At 27.2% G+C, this 21,264-nt stretch overlaps 1 protein-coding gene across 1 annotated transcript in view; it reads right to left on the reverse strand.

The window, feature by feature from the left end:
• The window catches only part of LOC111628990, a 132,150-nt gene that overhangs the window by 9,700 nt on the left and 101,186 nt on the right, over positions 1 to 21,264 (reverse strand). The window contains exons 12-14 of the mRNA XM_023372852.1: positions 17,884 to 18,263; positions 12,337 to 12,661; positions 7,917 to 8,296 (exon numbers count right to left, since the gene is read on the reverse strand). Of these exons, the coding sequence (XP_023228620.1) occupies positions 7,917 to 8,296; positions 12,337 to 12,661; positions 17,884 to 18,263 (1,085 nt within the window). The remainder of the gene's footprint in view (positions 1 to 7,916; positions 8,297 to 12,336; positions 12,662 to 17,883; positions 18,264 to 21,264) is intronic.

Below are 21,264 nucleotides of genomic sequence, written 5' to 3' on the forward strand. Positions count from 1 at the left end.
GCTACACAAAAGCCTGGGAACATTACAATTGAGTAGAAATACATACATCACACTACAGAAGGCCACTATATTGAATACATGCCATATTGTTAGGAAATTCCTTAATACAGACACTGACACACACATTTAATTTTAGTTTTGTTTTGGTTGCTATGCCTTGACTCTGGTCCGGCATAGTACACAGCCACCGGTTTAAACCGAGTATTACCCACTAAACCCAACATAATAATAATAACAATCACTTTTGGACTTTGTAGAAGCCAAACTCTAAATGTGACTTTTACAAAATCCTCCTGAAAAACTTGTAATCTAATCACCATTACTTCTCCATAACTTTTACATTGACCAATAACGCATTAAAAAGAAGGGGCTGTTGCAGAAGGGGGTGCTTTTATTTTTACAAGTAATTCTCTTAGACTCCCTGAGAGATTCTTAAATAAATAAAAATACATTTTAAAAGTTTTAAATTATACAACGAACAATAAATACATCAATAAACTTATTTAACAAATGCCTAAAATACTTTTTTCTTTAAATATTTTTTGAATATAATAAATTTCTAATCGGAATTAAAACCGACATTTTACACGAACTGTTTTATTTCATGTTCTTCGACATATTTTATAAACTTAAAATTTCACGCGAAACAATTTTAACAGAAAAATTTAAATATGTAACAAATAAAAACCTACTTTCCGGTACACGAAATTTTCCTTTTATCTACTGCAATTTACTAGTAAAACATGAAATTTTTAACGATTCGTGCAATATTACGAAGGCGCGAATGCAAAATATAAAACGATTTCCTTAGTGTTATAGGTTTAACTATTAAAAATTTCAAAAAAACACAAAGCAAACATTTAAATTTATACTCGATTTATTGACTTGTATAAAGAAGTTTTCTTTTTATATTTTCGATTAATGGCTAAATCAGTGAAATTACTTAATAATCCGCACATTTGTGATGTTTAAAATGGCTGTTAAATTCATTGTTTGAGATCTGTAAAAGAACTTTAACAATTAATTCAAGCTCTAACCGTTTAATAGATATTTTCTAAACATAATAAGTTATTTTATATGAATACAAAAAAGTAGAATATACAACATAAAATTAAAGAAATTAAGCATGTAGTTAGAAATAATTTAGTAATAACATTCATTGTGGAAATGAACTTGACTTCCACTTTTATGTTTTTCTATAGCCATTAAGAGTAGGCATTATATACAATTCTATTTATTATTATTCTTTTATATATATATATAAATGTGTGTATGTAGAAAAGCTAATATATTTTTTAAAGAATATAGGTAAGAACGGTATTTTTTCCTGTTTCCATTGTCGATTTTATCTTTATTTTTTTTGTAAATGGAAAACGAGACCTACCAAAAGTTCTTTGTAGGAATGGAAGGGTGTAGTCGAGATTCTTTTCATATTCCGGAAATAGTTTTGTGCGCTTCTATAGATCAATAGCATCTCTAAATTATTTTTATTTCCATTGGCATTTACATATAAGCATTTATATTAGCTGGCGATTTTATTTTATTTATTTAGGAAAAATATAAAATTATAATGTAAACGTAATTAAAATCGACTTTTTTTAATTAATATTATACTATTTTTCTTGTTAATTTAACCATCTTCGTCATATATATTTTATAACATATTTATTTATTTTTAACGTTAATGAGTACAAAATAAACTATATATTTTTATAGATCGTCTCTTGACATTTCTCTCACATCGTCTCTTGCTTTCTCGATTGAGCGAATGAAAATTTAATTAAGTAGAAGAAAGTACAGGCTATTAATTAATAATGCATTAATCGAAATTAATATTAATTTTGAGGTTTCTATCGCTATTATAATTTTATTTTTACTGATTTATTTTTAATTATATTCTGGTTTGAGAAATATTTCTAATGTGAAAAAAATTAATATGCCCTGTATTCAAATTTAATCGTAATAATTTTTGGTATGAATGATTTATTTTTTTTCATAAATTAATGTAAATATTGTTTAAATACAAACTTGCCACATTTTTTATTAATTATTATATTTATTAATGTAAAATTTGCTGACTAAATGGATAGTTTAACAAAGGAGCATAAAAAATCTGTTATGTAAATTGTTTTTTATACTTTAGAATTCTAATTTGAACTCTAAAGTTAATGGAGAAAATTTATTATACTATTATATAATATCATAAAATATATTATATACTATATGTGTATATATATTTTAATGATTTATATTAGATATAATTTTCATTACAATAACTATTTGGAGTCTTCGTGTCTTTTGACGCATATAGGCTACTAATTTAGTACATTAAGTGTATATCATAATTCAGTATATCAGTATATCATGATTTCATCCAATGGTAAGAATGAATAGATGTAATGTCACTACTGATAATAAGTACAGACAGTATAGACTTGTTAACAACGTACAATTAATTATTGAATATCGTGATTGGTAATGTTTTGTTTTTGTTTTTTTTTTAATTTAAAATATGAATTATTTTCAGAGATACCAAGCTAAATTTTTAATATTGAATTGGATAAATACTCGTAGTTCTGTATTCTTTATTATTGTATAGTCATAGATTCAGAAAGATACTTGTACGTAATTAAGAATGATCAACAGTGAACACTTCGATATACAGTACACAATGTTGAGCACGTTTCCTATAAAGGCATAAACAAAAAGATCATTTGGGCATTCAACTCTGGAAATTCCTAAATAACACGTCCTTATGAGAAAAATAAGATTTCACCACTCATAAGCCAGCAACAGTTAATGTCTGTTGCTAATCGACATGATAAAACTCGGCAGAACAGGAAATTTGTCTCCTAAATCGAAAGGGCACATCAGATGTATGAAGAGGATTTACGGTGTAAAAATATCTTCATTCTTGCAGCAACCGAAGAGATATTTTTATACCATAGTGGTAATTGTAAGGAGTTGTTTGCGAGCTCTGTTACGGTCGTTCATTAAGCAAAGTAAGCACTAGTTCTAATTTCGGCTACCAGATGTGCCGACTTTAAATCGCACAATTAGATTCTTCGTAAAAAGAGTTTTAAAAAAAACTGAGCGCTGTTATATCTGGAGCTTCTCGATAATTTCTATAGCAGACAAACAAACACACTTTCAAAAATATGTATGTAGATAATAGATTATTTGATTATCGAACTTCTTTTATTCAAAAAATTTACATTTTTTTAAAAATTAAATATTCTGTTAATCAGTTAAATTTTATTAAAAATTCTTATTTTTTTTTTATTCTTAAAATTTTATTAAATTCTTAAATATTTTTTTTTATATTTCTCTATTAAGTTATCATCGAAAAATACTGTTGCATTTACTTATTAATTAATCATATATGAATGGACACATCAAGACTTATAATTTAGTATTTGCAATTTTTCGATATGAAGAAGTCTGAACTTCATTTATTTCAAAGAGTTTCGAGATGATTAAAAATTGAATTTTCTTTTTTTAACAACCATCTTATCAAATGTGACAAGTTGAAAAAAAAAAGATTTTCTAGTAGTTATAATTGATTGAGAAAAATTTCTCCATTTAACAAATTCTATAATTATATCAGTCTTCAAATCTAATTTTCTTATCTTTTTATGTATTTTTTTAAAACTCTTAATAGTCACTTTGGAAAATTATTGAGCATATAAATTATGAAGAAAATTTGGCCCTTTCAATTTTAAAAAATTTCCGCTTGGATANTAAATTAAAATATTGATAATATGCTGATTTTAGGCTAATATTTTTTTCAATAATGTTTAAGGATTCTAATATGACTTGCGAATTAAGCATTTTTATGCGTCTGATTTGCATTAAAATTCTTTAAAATCACTTTCATTATCAATAAGGTTTTTTTTGGCAAATTTGAATGATTAGTTTGTTTTATATACAGTATACTGTGTATCTAAAACTATATACATTCACGTAGAGTACTTTTTAGACAAATATATTTTTTAAATGTTATTTAGCATAACATATTCATGTAACAACGAGTTCCGAAATGTTTGTTCTGTTGCTAAAATCCCTTTAATTTAATAAATGATATTTGTCGGATTCGCTACAGATAATATCTTATTGCAACTATTCTCATTCTATTATTATTTTATTTTGTTTTATTGAACAAAAAAAAAAAAAAACATGTCTAGAGTCTGGTTTAACGAGATTTTTCTTCCAACCACTCTAAATCCTCCATTGTCAGAGGATAATCTCTTCGCCATATCAAAAAAGTTAAGTTACTACACAATTGTTCTATCTTTATTCAATGTTGAGACTATTTAACTTCGTGTTTTAACATTTTTACGCAATAGTAATAATACAAGTAGTTTAGTGGTGATGATTTTAATTGAATCCAACGAAGTTGCTTTGAGAGAATTAGAGGCTTTGATTAACTGTAAGTACTGTAAATTTCATTCAAATAAAAAAAGCTTGTCTAAAACTAATGAACGATATTAAGCAAACTATACAGGATACCCATAAGTAAGGAACCATAAGAGTTATATTGTCTTTCTTTATTATTTTATAGGTTAAATAAAGGCAGAGTAAAGGGGAACGAATTCAAGATATTTTATAGCAGGGCCGCGAGAAGTTGCTGAAGAATTTAACAGGCTGCATCCAGGGTCTTGATATTTAAGATGCTTATAGTCGTTACAAGATTTACAAGTTACAAATTACAAGCACTGTGTTGAATAAAATGTTTTGTAACAAATTATTAGCTATTAGTCGAAAGCAATTTTTATTGCATAAAATTGTTTATAATCAGTAACAAATTACAAATACTGTACTTGCTACGAGCTACAAGTAATGTCTTTTAGCTTTGTAACCTGTAATTTTTATGCAACAGGACTCCGAATGCTATCTGTGATTGGTGAAAAGTCTGGATGTAGCCTGTTAAATTCTTCTGCAACTTTTCACTAACTTGCTGGCTCCTATCATTAAAATAATTTAAATTCGTTCCTCCTTAGTCAGCACCATGCTTTACCTGCAAAAGAATAAACAAAGATCAGCATAATTCCTATAGTTCCAAACTTTCAAACATATTAAAAATACGTTTATCCATATATTTCTTTACTATACATTTGCGTTACATTATCATAAAACAAAATTAAAACAAATATTTTTAGATATAGAATTAAATATAAAAAAATATTTAATACTTTTAAGTAAAACAAAAAAATAATAGACCTAATAATAAATATAAGTGAAATAAAAATCAAACCACAGAATAATTAGGATAATCGTCAATATCTTGGAACATCATCAAAAAATGTTAAATATATTTTTTTTATTTTTTACAAAATTAAAATTTTAAAAAGAATCAAATTATTTTATTTTCAGATATATAATTATGTTTCTTTTTAGCATTCTAAACATGCTATTGTCTATATTCATTTTAAAAATCGAGAAATAATTATTTATTTACAATGCCATCTAAAATAGCTTTAAACCATCCTTTCTTACGATTATATAGGGCTTTATATATATATGAGAACTTTAAATATATTATATAGAGTTGCCTATATTATAGATGCTGCTTGTATTTATCAATTCTACAATATTCCATTTCGATTTCTGTATCTTATTAGTTTTGTCCCCTCGAAATTAATTTTGGTACGTAAGAAAAATTGCAATATTCAGTTGTATAAATTTTATCTTCTTAATTTGCATATTTTGTTTCTCGCGATCGAAGGAAGAGCTGTTTATTAGTCATTTCCTGGTTGGAAAAAGGAAATAGCCATTTCCCTTTCGCAACAAGAGTCGACCTTCCGGAATGTAAATCTATTTCCGAGTTTTAATAAATTTAATAGAAACAGTTTTAGGAATTCCGCTTTATAAAAAGTAACTAGGCAATAACTGAATAATATTAGAAAAATATTAGAAAAATTTTTTAAATTCTAACGATTTGAAAAAATCATTCAAGCTATTTATAATGATGAAAACTAAACCATCGAAGACAGCATTAACATGGGTAGCAACCGATGACACATTATGATAAGTTACTTCGCATGAAGGAAAATTCTATATATTTAGATTCAATGTAAATATATATATTTAAATAATATCGAATATGTATATAAATGGTCTCGAAAATTTTAATACGTTCATACCTTCATAAAAAATTTTTTTCTATATTATTTAATATCAAAGTGAAATTTATATAGGCCTATATAGCATATTAGCAATTCAAATATATATATATAAAAAAAATTTTGGGGTATCATATTTAATGCGTAAATCGATAAATAGACAAATAGGCGGAAGTATGTCGATCATAGAAGAGAGTAATGATGTTACGCAAATCGGATAATGAACTATTCTCTTGGATAAATGCCATTTTTGTTACTTATATCAGATTTCAAAGGTAAAATCTACAGTGAAATTGGGAAGAGAATATAAGGTAAAAGCCATCAGAAAAATAAGCGAATGGGAATAATGAGTATATTATAAGTACGAATTAAAAAAAAAAGTTTTAAAAAGGTTGAATGGATAAAGCAGTTGATAGTAAGGAAAAAGTTAATTAAAGATGCTAAATGACTGTAAAAATAATGAAAATGAAATGTAACGCAAGATTAAGTTCAAAGAATAAAAGAGAAATGTAGAAAGTATTGTAGATTCATAAAGAAAAAAAAATAAACAGAATAAAAACATTGTGAGGATACGGAATTTTAATAATAATAATAATTTTGTTAAATAAAAAATTGATAACTTTGCAGCACCAAAATATTCTTATGTAAATCAAGCAATTCTATCTCATTTCATATCACATTAATTCCAGAAAAGAAAAAAGTAGATTCATAACAACAACACTTTAAATCAGTTTGGAAAATAAACTTTTTCTTAATAAACTTGTTTTAAAATGCATTCTGTCTATGGCCATAAAAATGTTAACGGAACATTCGATTAAAGTTAAAATTCAGTTTATCCATTAGACTAATATAACAAGAGGTTCCAACCTATCTCTCGTTAAGCGGTGTCTTGAATATTGTGTAAAAGTACTTCAGATATTTGTGGAAATTTATAGAAAAAAACTTAAAATCTGACAAGTTCACTAAGTTGATAAGACACAAAATTAATCATCAGAAAAAGAAAGAGACAAGTTGACAGCCATATACTTTTTGACAAGAAAATGGGATTGAAGCCGTGTGTGAAATTGGAGCCGCTTCCCTTCTCAAAGCTGGTGTAGGTGGAAGATTTCTAAAGATTTGGATCAACAGAGTACTGTGTTTGACATTTCAACCGATAGTCAATCATGAAATCTCTGTCTCAATATTATATGGCCTAAGTATTGTTGTCTAACAGAAACAAAATAATCGATTCAAATTTTGGCTTTGGATAGTAAATGCGATCGATGACTTTCATTGTACAAAATAGCTTCGATAAGTTTGATATTTCTTTCTTTACTATTTTTAATGACCGTCTATTACTTAAATGCATCGATTTCTTTCCATGCCAAAAAATATTACACCTATAAATTTTTCTGCCATGTTATTTATTTAGACAAGATCTCCTAAACCATAATGGCTGAAGTAATAGCGTTTAACTAGGTTGTTAAGGAAACGAGATCTACTTCTCATTCAAATTAGCCGGAACGACAATGGCAGAGAATGAAACTTTTGTGTTCCTATATTCCAAAAATGCAGGAACACAACAGTGAATTCATCTAACCCTTCCAGAGATTAACGAGATCTTGCAGAGCGCAAGATCTGTTTAATTATTTTTCATTTTCTTATCTCACATCACTGACAAAGCGCTTTAATATCAATAGCTCTCTACTTCAACAATAGTAATTTGCATTTCTCCAAAGAGAGGAAGGATATTGGAATAGTTTAGCTAAAGTTTAATAGATTTGGCGGTAAATTTTACATCTTAGTGGTTTAAGCCAATATCGTCGTATAAATTTCTGTTATTGGTCAGGAAATCAATGAAGTCGTACTTACTCCCTCTGCTGTGCTGACTAACTATTGGCGAGCTCCCGAGATCTTCCAAAATCTTCCTCGATCTTGTAGGCATGTCGGGAAGAAGTGGCATTGCAGGAGTTGGATCTGTCTCCGTCGGTGTCTCCGTATCTGTTGTCATTGGTGAAAAATCGGACATTGGATCGAACGGGACGGAAAGATGAAGATCTGGTGGCGTTCTCGTGCCCTGGAACGTAGAAGCAATTCTCGCAATGCTCTTGTCTTCCGCTGTGTTGTCGGGAAACTGGGGAGAAGGACTGATCAAATCGCTATACCAACCCTTCGTGGAAGAACTGTAGTCGTACCTGAAATAATGACAGACCACAGTAATCTTCGTTCGATTAACCGATGAAATGCTACATTAAATCATTGATAAGTAAGAAAAAAAAATCAGGTAGATAGGGATAACTTTCCATAAAGTTTTAAACGTAATTAACTACCTACAATTATTAAGAGGTAGATAATTACACTATAATTATTTTTATCTTACACTAAGTAAATGAGGAATAATGCGACGTCTCGAAATTTGTCTTCTATGTTAAATATAGTAAAAATAATTTTCTAACTCATTAATTTGTGAATATAGCTTTAAAATATGTCTAATTAACTTNCTTATTTGCATATTTTTCTACTCTTACCACGTATTCTAAATATTGAATAAATATTCTCTACTAAATACTGGTTCGTTTTAATTATTTAAATTTAAATATAGAGCCATCGAACAATATGTAATGTTATAAAATCTATAAGAAAGTTTTGAAGAAAACTGATTTCTATTCCAAAGAAAGAAGCTTTTGTTTCTGAAATTAATAACTGAAGTAGAAAAATGAACTAGTTCTCCACTGTAAATTTAATTTTCCCGCTAAAGAAAGTCCTTTATGAATATTCAAAGTTTTCGTAAAATTAATTCCATAATCCTATTTAATTATATAAACTAACCTTCATGAAAGATTTTATCAAGAACATTTTTAAAATGATTTTATTGATACATTCGCTATTCATATCACTTAAGACGAAAATTTTGCATAACTTTAGCTGCTTTATAAACAAATTCATGCACGTATTTGAATGAAATATTCCTCTAGATAAAGAAATTCGTTGATAGAAATTATAGGAAAATGAAATAAAATAAAAATTTAAATTGTAGCTATTATAGTTCTCAGCATAATCCCTAAACTGAATGGATTAGAGAACAACAATAATTTTGACTTTTCTAAATGTTATAAAAGGAATTTAGTTCCTCCGAAAATAGAAACAAATCCTCTACCTTTTATTTATTTCTGTAATTATAGATTTTATACGTTTTGTATGTAATTTATATGGTAAAATATACAAACTATTTTCTTTATAAATTAATTATTCATTGTTCGCTGACATTTATTCGCATCAAATCATCGAAACTATGGCAAGTTGCAATATTTGATTTTCTTTATAAATATATAAAAATCAACATTATATCGAACATTATAACATTATTAATCAAGATATATATCGAATAACCCGAATCTATTTTGACAGCGTAACTTTGTATATCTTGTCAGTGCCAATTTATGTGATATTTTCCTTGCCATTCTGAATTCCTTTCTACAGAATTTGATTCGTCAGACTTCATCATCCATGCATACTAATCAAAACAGCATTAAGACGAAAATAATGAAAAATTCATTTTTTCTATGAAAAAAAAAATTCATATAAAATGTATTTTATTTAATAACGTTTTTATGAAATAAATGTAAAAAAACAAATAAGTATAAAATAATAATTGCAGCAAAATTGGTATTATAACTGAGACTGTTACATTTTTTTTTATTTTTGCGTTATCTTAAGATATTTTACCATAGTGTCTATTTAATTTCTATATAATTGAGAAAATTAGGAGTGACATGAGCGTATGAGTCAGGGAGCAGGGAGCAACTATCCTCTCAAATTCGGGAAAAACAAGTAGGAAAAATTCGGGTATATCAAGAACAAAAAGAAAACACAGGCACTAAAAATGAAAAGGTTAACAAATTATCAGTAATGGCATATAAAAAGTTGGTACTTGTGTTTTAATTTGTGTAAAATTTCGGCCGAACTAACCACCTTTGCCCTTTAACTAGTGTGTCCCCACGCCCATGATCATGAACAGATTCTTTCACATGCCATAAAAATAAAGAAATAAAATATATCAATACATAAACAACCGTATAAGCAATACTTTAAAATTTAATAAAGCCAAAATAATATATAAAATGATTACAAAAGTTTACGTTTATCAGTTTGTTAATGTAATTATTTAATAAAATATGTCTTATTTTTATTTTGTGTTTTATATAAGGCTATTCTGTATATTTTTAAAGCATAAAAATAGTACTCGATAGTATTAGAAGTTCTATATAGAATGCAATACAAGAATATCATTCCTCACTCATGGTTTATTGCGTTTTAATATATATAAGAAGGAGTGCTTCAAGGTAGATTTGTCCGGAACTTTTGCATTGAAGCAATATTATCCAATATTGAATGAATCAAAATTCTAGTAGGAAATGCCTTCTCATATACAGTAATACATTCCATATGATTCCTTTAGTTGAATAGTATTTCTTGAATTTTTAGCCGTACATTTTACTGTGAAAGCATACACCAGTGATTGATTTAACGTACGATTATCGATTATTATTGTGTTAAATAAATAAATTAAAAAGTTTTAAGATCCAGACAGCACTCTTTTGTGAATATAAAATAAATACAATTTAATACAATGTATTATACTTATTTTTGAAGCGCATTCTGCTTTAATTAAATGTTTTTTAAACTATTAAATAAACCTTAATTAATAATAAATTAATTGATATTAACATTAATTGTAATAAAAGCATTCAAAATATATTATATTTTAATGGAAATTAACAAACGCATTTAAAATTAACGCTGCAATATGCGCATTATAAATCAATACGCTAAGATCGCAAATGTAAGAAAATTGTTGTAAAATAGAATTATCTTAAGCAAAATTAGTTTCGTTTGTAATTTTGCTTATAAAATCCCAAAGTAATCGAATCCACTTGACTGACCTGCAACTACAACACGGATCAATCGATGCCACTGAGTTCACTTCTCTTCCACACGTTGTATCTCTTTTTTTATACCCCCAATGCAAAACTATGTATAACGAGAAAAAGAAAAATCGAGAAGATACTAAACATTAGATTAAAAAAAAAATAAAAAATAAAATAAAGTAGGGGCAAAAAGAAAACTGTGTTGAATCACTTCAACGACAGTAGAATGTTTAATGACTTATTTCTCGTAGGGAAACCTTAAAAATTTAACTCGATCGATGCGTAATGTTTGATCATTTAAAAAAAACACCCCCTACAACATTCATTTTTCATTTATATGGCTATTTTGAGGAGAAATGATCCATATTTTGTTGCATATTACTACTATTCGAAAATGTATATTTGTGAATAGTTAATAACAATCTAGTAAGAGTCTTATGCAGGAATCGAAAATGAATAAACGGAATACTTTTCTGTTTATAATAAATTTATTTCCCATATTTTACAATATATATATATATTAAAATGAATAGGAAAAGAATAACTTTCATGGCGATTATCTATATTTTTTATGTTTATATGTAGAATATTTTTTTAAAAGATGACATTAATAAAAGTAAAAGAACTTTCATATCGAATTTTGATAAGTAATATACTGACATCTATTATTATTCATTGAAATCCGATAAAATTATTCAAATGTAGATTTTTGTAGAGAATTAATTCTTATTGCGATTATTCGTCAAAATTGAATATTAGACGGGTGGTGGAATAAAAAATGGTTATTTTATGATCGATCCAAATAATCGGTATTGAAGTTGCGTAGAATGAACATTAATGTCAAGCAAGGCATATGCAAACAGATGCCTATTCGAAATCGAAAAATACTACGATAGAAATGCAGTACATCTGCATTCAAAGACTACACCATTAACGATTGCTGTCAAAAGCTTCGTTATTAATAAAAGCGTGGTTCTTTTGGGCCATCTCATTAACATAAACGATATTCTGAAAGTTTTCCTTTCTAAAAAACTGAATTTATCTTCTCTAAAACGCACCTGCATTAGATTTATTTTAAGTTCTACATTTTAAAACTTAAATCTAAAATTCTTAAAAGCATTCTGCTCTGTCTCTTTCATTTTTATCTGTTCCCTTTCTACTTTTTATAGATTATTCTAAAATCCATTTATGACATCCTTCCAGACCTCTATCAAAGTTAAAATATTTTACTATTACATTAGTTCCGTTAATCAATCGTTTTATTACTAATAAATTAATTAAATATAGGCATGAAATAATTTTCTAACCTGGATCGTGGAGGAGTTGGATAGTTGGAAGGAGCTGTGGTGTACATGAAACCAGGCTTGTTGCCGTAAGTTTCGTAGCCTAGTCTTCTGGGATAGGACCCATATACGTCCCTCTTGAGAATCTCATCTATGGCCTGAAGTACGCTACTAGATCCGGTTGATGTATATCCTTCGGCAATATTTCTAGAGAGTGAATCCCCATAACCCACGTGGTCCAACGTTGCTGACGAAACTCCATATGGTGCTACAATAAAATACAAAATATTCCCTTGTAGGAAATGATAATATATACTTTTATTACATGAATTTTCGCCTTGATTGCCAAATCATTAGTAAATTAATTAATTTTTAAATCTCTAATNAAAATACGTTTATCCATATATTTCTTTACTATACATTTGCGTTACATTATCATAAAACAAAATTAAAACAAATATTTTTAGATATAGAATTAAATATCTTGTTTATGTATTAAACTAAAAATAACTTATGCTTTTTATATCGCATATATAGAATATACTATAATAAAGTATTTATTCCTTATACTATATACTGTATATATTAATATAAATTCCTAAAAATTATATCTCAACCACAGTACTTTCAAATAAGCAAGTTTAGTGTTCTCTTCTTTAAAAAAGAAAGGAATAGTTTTAATACGTTTAAAAGACTGTTTTATTGGGACTTAAAAGACTGTTTTTGAGATTTGGGATGGTGGAAGTATATATAACCCTACCATATACATCACTACAATGAATTTACACACACACATACACGATTAAATTCTATATTTGGTTATGTTTATTGGTGTTTGGAGTGGCGAGGATGGTGGGGATGGGACCAACCCTTTAAAACAGCATTAACACGCATTGTCGTCAAAGTTTCATCATTTTATCTTAGTTACAAGTGGACGAAATCTGATTTGAACGATTTGAAGACATGATGCAAAGTAGTTTAAAATAAAAGCGTTTAATAATAATTAATAAAAATATTTTTTGATTTCGATCTCACTTTTTAATTGTCGATTTAAAATTACAGTAGCTATATTGAAGATTGTTTAGGTTATACAGCCATTCAGTTTATATGTAGCATTTTCAGTTCGATTCGAGCAATTTACTATGCAATAGGAATGTGTGATGGAATTGTTGATTCACTATAGCTAGAATACTAAAGATCGATTCTGTCCCAATGCACAACAATGTTACTGCTAAATTTGTATTCCAATATTTTATAGTTGTTACATCTTGACTATAATCTATCGGGTGTAATCTCTATACAAGTAGCTATAATATTAAACTATTCTTATCGCTAAATAAAAAATATTCGCAAATTTATATTCATTGTAATATTATTCTAAACCTATCCAGATGCTAAAATTCTATATTTAAATTAAAATATTGATAATATGCTGATTTTAGGCTAATATTTTTTTCAATAATGTTTAAGGATTCTAATATGACTTGCGAATTAAGCATTTTTATGCGTCTGATTTGCATTAAAATTCTTTAAAATCACTTTCATTATCAATAAGGTTTTTTTGGCAAATTTGAATGATTAGTTTGTTTTATATACAGTATACTGTGTATCTAAAACTATATACATTCACGTAGAGTACTTTTTAGACAAATATATTTTTTAAATGTTATTTAGCATAACATATTCATGTAACAACGAGTTCCGAAATGTTTGTTCTGTTGCTAAAATCCCTTTAATTTAATAAATGATATTTGTCGGATTCGCTACAGATAATATCTTATTGCAACTATTCTCATTCTATTATTATTTTATTTTGTTTTATTGAACAAAAAAAAAAAAACATGTCTAGAGTCTGGTTTAACGAGATTTTTCTTCCAACCACTCTAAATCCTCCATTGTCAGAGGATAATCTCTTCGCCATATCAAAAAAGTTAAGTTACTACACAATTGTTCTATCTTTATTCAATGTTGAGACTATTTAACTTCGTGTTTTAACATTTTTACGCAATAGTAATAATACAAGTAGTTTAGTGGTGATGATTTTAATTGAATCCAACGAAGTTGCTTCGAGAGAATTAGAGGCTTTGATTAACTGTAAGTACTGTAAATTTCATTCAAATAAAAGAAGCTTGTCTAAAACTAATGAACGATATTAAGCAAACTATACAGGATACCCATAAGTAAGGAACCATAAGAGTTATATTGTCTTTCTTTATTATTTTATAGGTTAAATAAAGGCAGAGTAAAGGGGAACGAATTCAAGATATTTTAATAGCAGGGCCGCGAGAAGTTGCTGAAGAATTTAACAGGCTGCATCCAGGGTCTTGATATTTAAGATGCTTATAGTCGTTACAAGATTTACAAGTTACAAATTACAAGCACTGTGTTGAATAAAATGTTTTGTAACAAATTATTAGCTATTAGTCGAAAGCAATTTTTATTGCATAAAATTGTTTATAATCAGTAACAAATTACAAATACTGTACTTGCTACGAGCTAATGTCTTTTAGCTTTGTAACCTGTAATTTTTATGCAACAGGACTCCGAATGCTATCTGTGATTGGTGAAAAGTCTGGATGTAGCCTGTTAAATTCTTCTGCAACTTTTTACTAACTTGCTGGCTCCTATCATTAAAATAATTTAAATTCGTTCCTCCTTAGTCAGCACCATGCTTTACCTGCAAAAGAATAAACAAAGATCAGCATAATTCCTATGGTTCCAAATTTTCAAATATATTAAAAATACGTTTATCCATATATTTCTTTACTATACATTTGCGTTACATTATCATAAAACAAAATTAAAACAAATATTTTTAGATATAGAATTAAATATAAAAAAATATTTAATACTTTTAAGTAAAACAAAAAAATAATAGACCTAATAATAAATATAAGTGAAATAAAAATCAAACCACAGAATAATTAGGATAATCGTCAATATCTTGGAACATCATCAAAAAATGTTAAATATATTTTTTTTATTTTTTACAAAATTAAAATTTTAAAAAGAATCAAATTATTTTATTTTCAGATATATAATTATGTTTCTTTTTAGCATTCTAAACATGCTATTGTCTATATTCATTTTAAAAATCGAGAAATAATTATTTATTTACAATGCCATCTAAAATAGCTTTAAACCATCCTTTCTTACGATTATATAGGGCTTTATATATATATGAGAACTTTAAATATATTATATAGAGTTGCCTATATTATAGATGCTGCTTGTATTTATCAATTCTACAATATTCCATTTCGATTTCTGTATCTTATTAGTTTTGTCCCCTCGAAATTAATTTTGGTACGTAAGAAAAATTGCAATATTCAGTTGTATAAATTTTATCTTCTTAATTTGCATATTTTGTTTCTCGCGATCGAAGGAAGAGCTGTTTATTAGTCATTTCCTGGTTGGAAAAAGGAAATAGCCATTTCCCTTTCGCAACAAGAGTCGACCTTCCGGAATGTAAATCTATTTCCGAGTTTTAATAAATTTAATAGAAACAGTTTTAGGAATTCCGCTTTATAAAAAGTAACTAGGCAATAACTGAATAATATTAGAAAAATATTAGAAAAATTTTTTAAATTCTAACGATTTGAAAAAATCATTCAAGCTATTTATAATGATGAAAACTAAACCATCGAAGACAGCATTAACATGGGTAGCAACCGATGACACATTATGATAAGTTACTTCGCATGAAGGAAAATTCTATATATTTAGATTCAATGTAAATATATATATTTAAATAATATCGAATATGTATATAAATGGTCTCGAAAATTTTAATACGTTCATACCTTCATAAAAAATTTTTTTCTATATTATTTAATATCAAAGTGAAATTTATATATATATAGCATATTAGCAATTCAAATATATATATAAAAAAAAATTTGGGGGTATCATAGTTAATGCGTAAATCGATAAATAGACAAATAGGCGGAAGTATGTCGATCATAGAAGAGAGTAATGATGTTACGCAAATCGGATAATGAACTATTCTCTTGGATAAATGCCATTTTTGTTACTTATATCAGATTTCAAAGGTAAAATCTACAGTGAAATTGGGAAGAGAATATAAGGTAAAAGCCATCAGAAAAATAAGCGAATGGGAATAATGAGTATATTATAAGTACGAATTAAAAAAAAAAGTTTTAAAAAGGTTGAATGGATAAAGCAGTTGATAGTAAGGAAAAAGTTAATTAAAGATGCTAAATGACTGTAAAAATAATGAAAATGAAATGTAACGCAAGATTAAGTTCAAAGAATAAAAGAGAAATGTAGAAAGTATTGTAGATTCATAAAGAAAAAAAAATAAACAGAATAAAAACATTGTGAGGATACGGAATTTTAATAATAATAATAATTTTGTTAAATAAAAAATTGATAACTTTGCAGCACCAAAATATTCTTATGTAAATCAAGCAATTCTATCTCATTTCATATCACATTAATTCCAGAAAAGAAAAAAGTAGATTCATAACAACAACACTTTAAATCAGTTTGGAAAATAAACTTTTTCTTAATAAACTTGTTTTAAAATGCATTCTGTCTATGGCCATAAAAATGTTAACGGAACATTCGATTAAAGTTAAAATTCAGTTTATCCATTAGACTAATATAACAAGAGGTTCCAACCTATCTCTCGTTAAGCGGTGTCTTGAATATTGTGTAAAAGTACTTCAGATATTTGTGGAAATTTATAGAAAAAAACTTAAAATCTGACAAGTTCACTAAGTTGATAAGACACAAAATTAATCATCAGAAAAAGAAAGAGACAAGTTGACAGCCATATACTTTTTGACAAGAAAATGGGATTGAAGCCGTGTGTGAAATTGGAGCCGCTTCCCTTCTCAAAGCTGGTGTAGGTGGAAGATTTCTAAAGATTTGGATCAACAGAGTACTGTGTTTGACATTTCAACCGATAGTCAATCATGAAATCTCTGTCTCAATATTATATGGCCTAAGTATTGTTGTCTAACAGAAACAAAATAATCGATTCAAATTTTGGCTTTGGATAGTGAATGCGATCGATGACTTTCATTGTACAAAATAGCTTCGATAAGTTTAATATTTCTTTCTTTACTATTTTTAATGACCGTCTATTACTTAAATGCATCGATTTCTTTCCATGCCAAAAAATATTACACCTATAAATTTTTCTGCCATGTTATTTATTTAGACAAGATCTCCTAAACCATAATGGCTGAAGTAATAGCGTTTAACTAGGTTGTTAAGGAAACGAGATCTACTTCTCATTCAAATTAGCCGGAACGACAATGGCAGAGAATGAAACTTTTGTTTTCCTATATTCCAAAAATGCAGGAACACAACAGTGAATTCATCTAACCCTTCCAGAGATTAACGAGATCTTGCAGAGCGCAAGATCTGTTTAATTATTTTTCATTTTCTTATCTCACATCACTGACAAAGCGCTTTAATATCAATAGCTCTCTACTTCAACAATAGTAATTTGCATTTCTCCAAAGAGAGGAAGGATATTGGAATAGTTTAGCTAAAGTTTAATAGATTTGGCGGTAAATTTTACATCTTAGTGGTTTAAGCCAATATCGTCGTATAAATTTCTGTTATTGGTCAGGAAATCAATGAAGTCGTACTTACTCCCTCTGCTGTGCTGACTAACTATTGGCGAGCTCCCGAGATCTTCCAAAATCTTCCTCGATCTTGTAGGCATGTCGGGAAGAAGTGGCATTGCAGGAGTTGGATCTGTCTCCGTCGGTGTCTCCGTATCTGTTGTCATTGGTGAAAAATCGGACATTGGATCGAACGGGACGGAAAGATGAAGATCTGGTGGCGTTCTCGTGCCCTGGAACGTAGAAGCAATTCTCGCAATGCTCTTGTCTTCCGCTGTGTTGTCGGGAAACTGGGGAGAAGGACTGATCAAATCGCTATACCAACCCTTCGTGGAAGAACTGTAGTCGTACCTGAAATAATGACAGACCACAGTAATCTTCGTTCGATTAACCGATGAAATGCTACATTAAATCATTGATAAGTAAGAAAAAAAAATCAGGTAGATAGGGATAACTTTCCATAAAGTTTTAAACGTAATTAACTACCTACAATTATTAAGAGGTAGATAATTACACTATAATTATTTTTATCTTACACTAAGTAAATGAGGAATAATGCGACGTCTCGAAATTTGTCTTCTATGTTAAATATAGTAAAAATAATTTTCTAACTCATTAATTTGTGAATATAGCTTTAAAATATGTCTAATTAACTTATATAATTTTAATAAATAAAATCTTACCTCAGAATAATTTATTAAATTGCACAAAATGAGAATTGTCTCTCTAAATAATTATTCTAAAAAGTCTTTTAGTTTTTCTTTTTGAAAAATTTTCTCAAATATTTTAAAGAAATTTAATACATTTTTAATTAATCAAAAAATTCCCTTGTTTTATTTATTATTGTAAATAAACTTTTCTTTTTTATTTAAATATTAAAAAAAAAAACATTTTTTTCGCTTTTGTAACAAACCAAGCAATAAATCTTTTAATCTAAAACGATTTAACAATTGTTCGAATTTGCCTAAAAGCTATTTTAAAATCTTAATGGATTTATTAAGTCTTTACAAGAAACATTTTTTATTCTTTATCCTCATTATCTTTGCATACAAAATTAGAATTTTTTACGATCTTATCAAAGATAACATCATCAATCGAGAATTTTATAATCTAGAAATAATCGAATTCTGAAAATTCTTTTAAAATTTAGTCAAAACGATTTATTATTATTATTTTTTTTAATTTTCTGTACAAAAATGTATATAATTTTATTTAAAACTTTATTTTAAATGGAAAGAAAAGAAGAAAATCATTCATTTATAAAATTCTAAAAGTTTTTTAACGCACAGGTTTAATTATTTAAAGTAATATCTTTACCAAGTTTTAAAAAAGATTAATTTAGAATGAATTCTAATAATTGAAATATATTTTATTATAATTTTTAATTATTAATAAACTTTTATAATTAAAAGCATAAATAATTCATTATTGTAAAATGATAAATTATTTAATAAAATATGTCTTATTTTTATTTTGTGTTTTATATAAGGCTATTCTGTATATTTTTAAAGCATAAAAATAGTACTCGATAGTATTAGAAGTTCTATATAGAATGCAATACAAGAATATCATTCCTCACTCATGGTTTATTGCGTTTTAATATATATAAGAAGGAGTGCTTCAAGGTAGATTTGTCCGGAACTTTTGCATTGAAGCAATATTATCCAATATTGAATGAATCAAAATTCTAGTAGGAAATGCCTTCTCATATACAGTAATACATTCCATATGATTCCTTTAGTTGAATAGTATTTCTTGAATTTTTAGCCGTACATTTTACTGTGAAAGCATACACCAGTGATTGATTTAACGTACGATTATCGATTATTATTGTGTTAAATAAATAAATTAAAAAGTTTTAAGATCCAGACAGCACTCTTTTGTGAATATAAAATAAATACAATTTAATACAATGTATTATACTTATTTTTGAAGCGCATTCTGCTTTAATTAAATGTTTTTTAAACTATTAAATAAACCTTAATTAATAATAAATTAATTGATATTAACATTAATTGTAATAAAAGCATTCAAAATATATTATATTTTAATGGAAATTAACAAACGCATTTAAAATTAACGCTGCAATATGCGCATTATAAATCAATACGCTAAGATCGCAAATGTAAGAAAATTGTTGTAAAATAGAATTATCTTAAGCAAAATTAGTTTCGTTTGTAATTTTGCTTATAAAATCCCAAAGTAATCGAATCCACTTGACTGACCTGCAACTACAACACGGATCAATCGATGCCACTGAGTTCACTTCTCTTCCACACGTTGTATCTCTTTTTTTATACCCCCAATGCAAAACTATGTATAACGAGAAAAAGAAAAATCGAGAAGATACTAAACATTAGATAAAAAAAAAATAAAAAATAAAATAAAGTAGGGGCAAAAAGAAAACTGTGTTGAATCACTTCAACGACAGTAGAATGTTTAATGACTTATTTCTCGTAGGGAAACCTTAAAAATTTAACTCGATCGATGCGTAATGTTTGATCATTTAAAAAAAACACCCCCTACAACATTCATTTTTCATTTATATGGCTATTTTGAGGAGAAATGATCCATATTTTGTTGCATATTACTACTATTCGAAAATGTATATTTGTGAATAGTTAATAACAATCTAGTAAGAGTCTTATGCAGGAATCGAAAATGAATAAACGGAATACTTTTCTGTTTATAATAAATTTATTTCCCATATTTTACAATATATATATATATTAAAATGAATAGGAAAAGAATAACTTTCATGGCGATTATCTATATTTTTTATGTTTATATGTAGAATATTTTTTTAAAAGATGACATTAATAAAAGTAAAAGAACTTTCATATCGAATTTTGATAAGTAATATACTGACATCTATTATTATTCATTGAAATCCGATAAAATTATTCAAATGTAGATTTTTGTAGAGAATTAATTCTTATTGCGATTATTCGTCAAAATTGAATATTAGACGGGTGGTGGAATAAAAAATGGTTATTTTATGATCGATCCAAATAATCGGTATTGAAGTTGCGTAGAATGAACATTAATGTCAAGCAAGGCATATGCAAACAGATGCCTATTCGAAATCGAAAAATACTACGATAGAAATGCAGTACATCTGCATTCAAAGACTACACCATTAACGATTGCTGTCAAAAGCTTCGTTATTAATAAAAGCGTGGTTCTTTTGGGCCATCTCATTAACATAAACGATATTCTGAAAGTTTTCCTTTCTAAAAAACTGAATTTATCTTCTCTAAAACGCACCTGCATTAGATTTATTTTAAGTTCTACATTTTAAAACTTAAATCTAAAATTCTTAAAAGCATTCTGCTCTGTCTCTTTCATTTTT

This window comes from Centruroides sculpturatus, unplaced genomic scaffold (assembly GCF_000671375.1).
Source record: "Centruroides sculpturatus isolate CEXI.00-Female unplaced genomic scaffold, Cexi_2.0 scaffold246, whole genome shotgun sequence".
NCBI lineage: Eukaryota > Metazoa > Arthropoda > Arachnida > Scorpiones > Buthidae > Centruroides > Centruroides sculpturatus.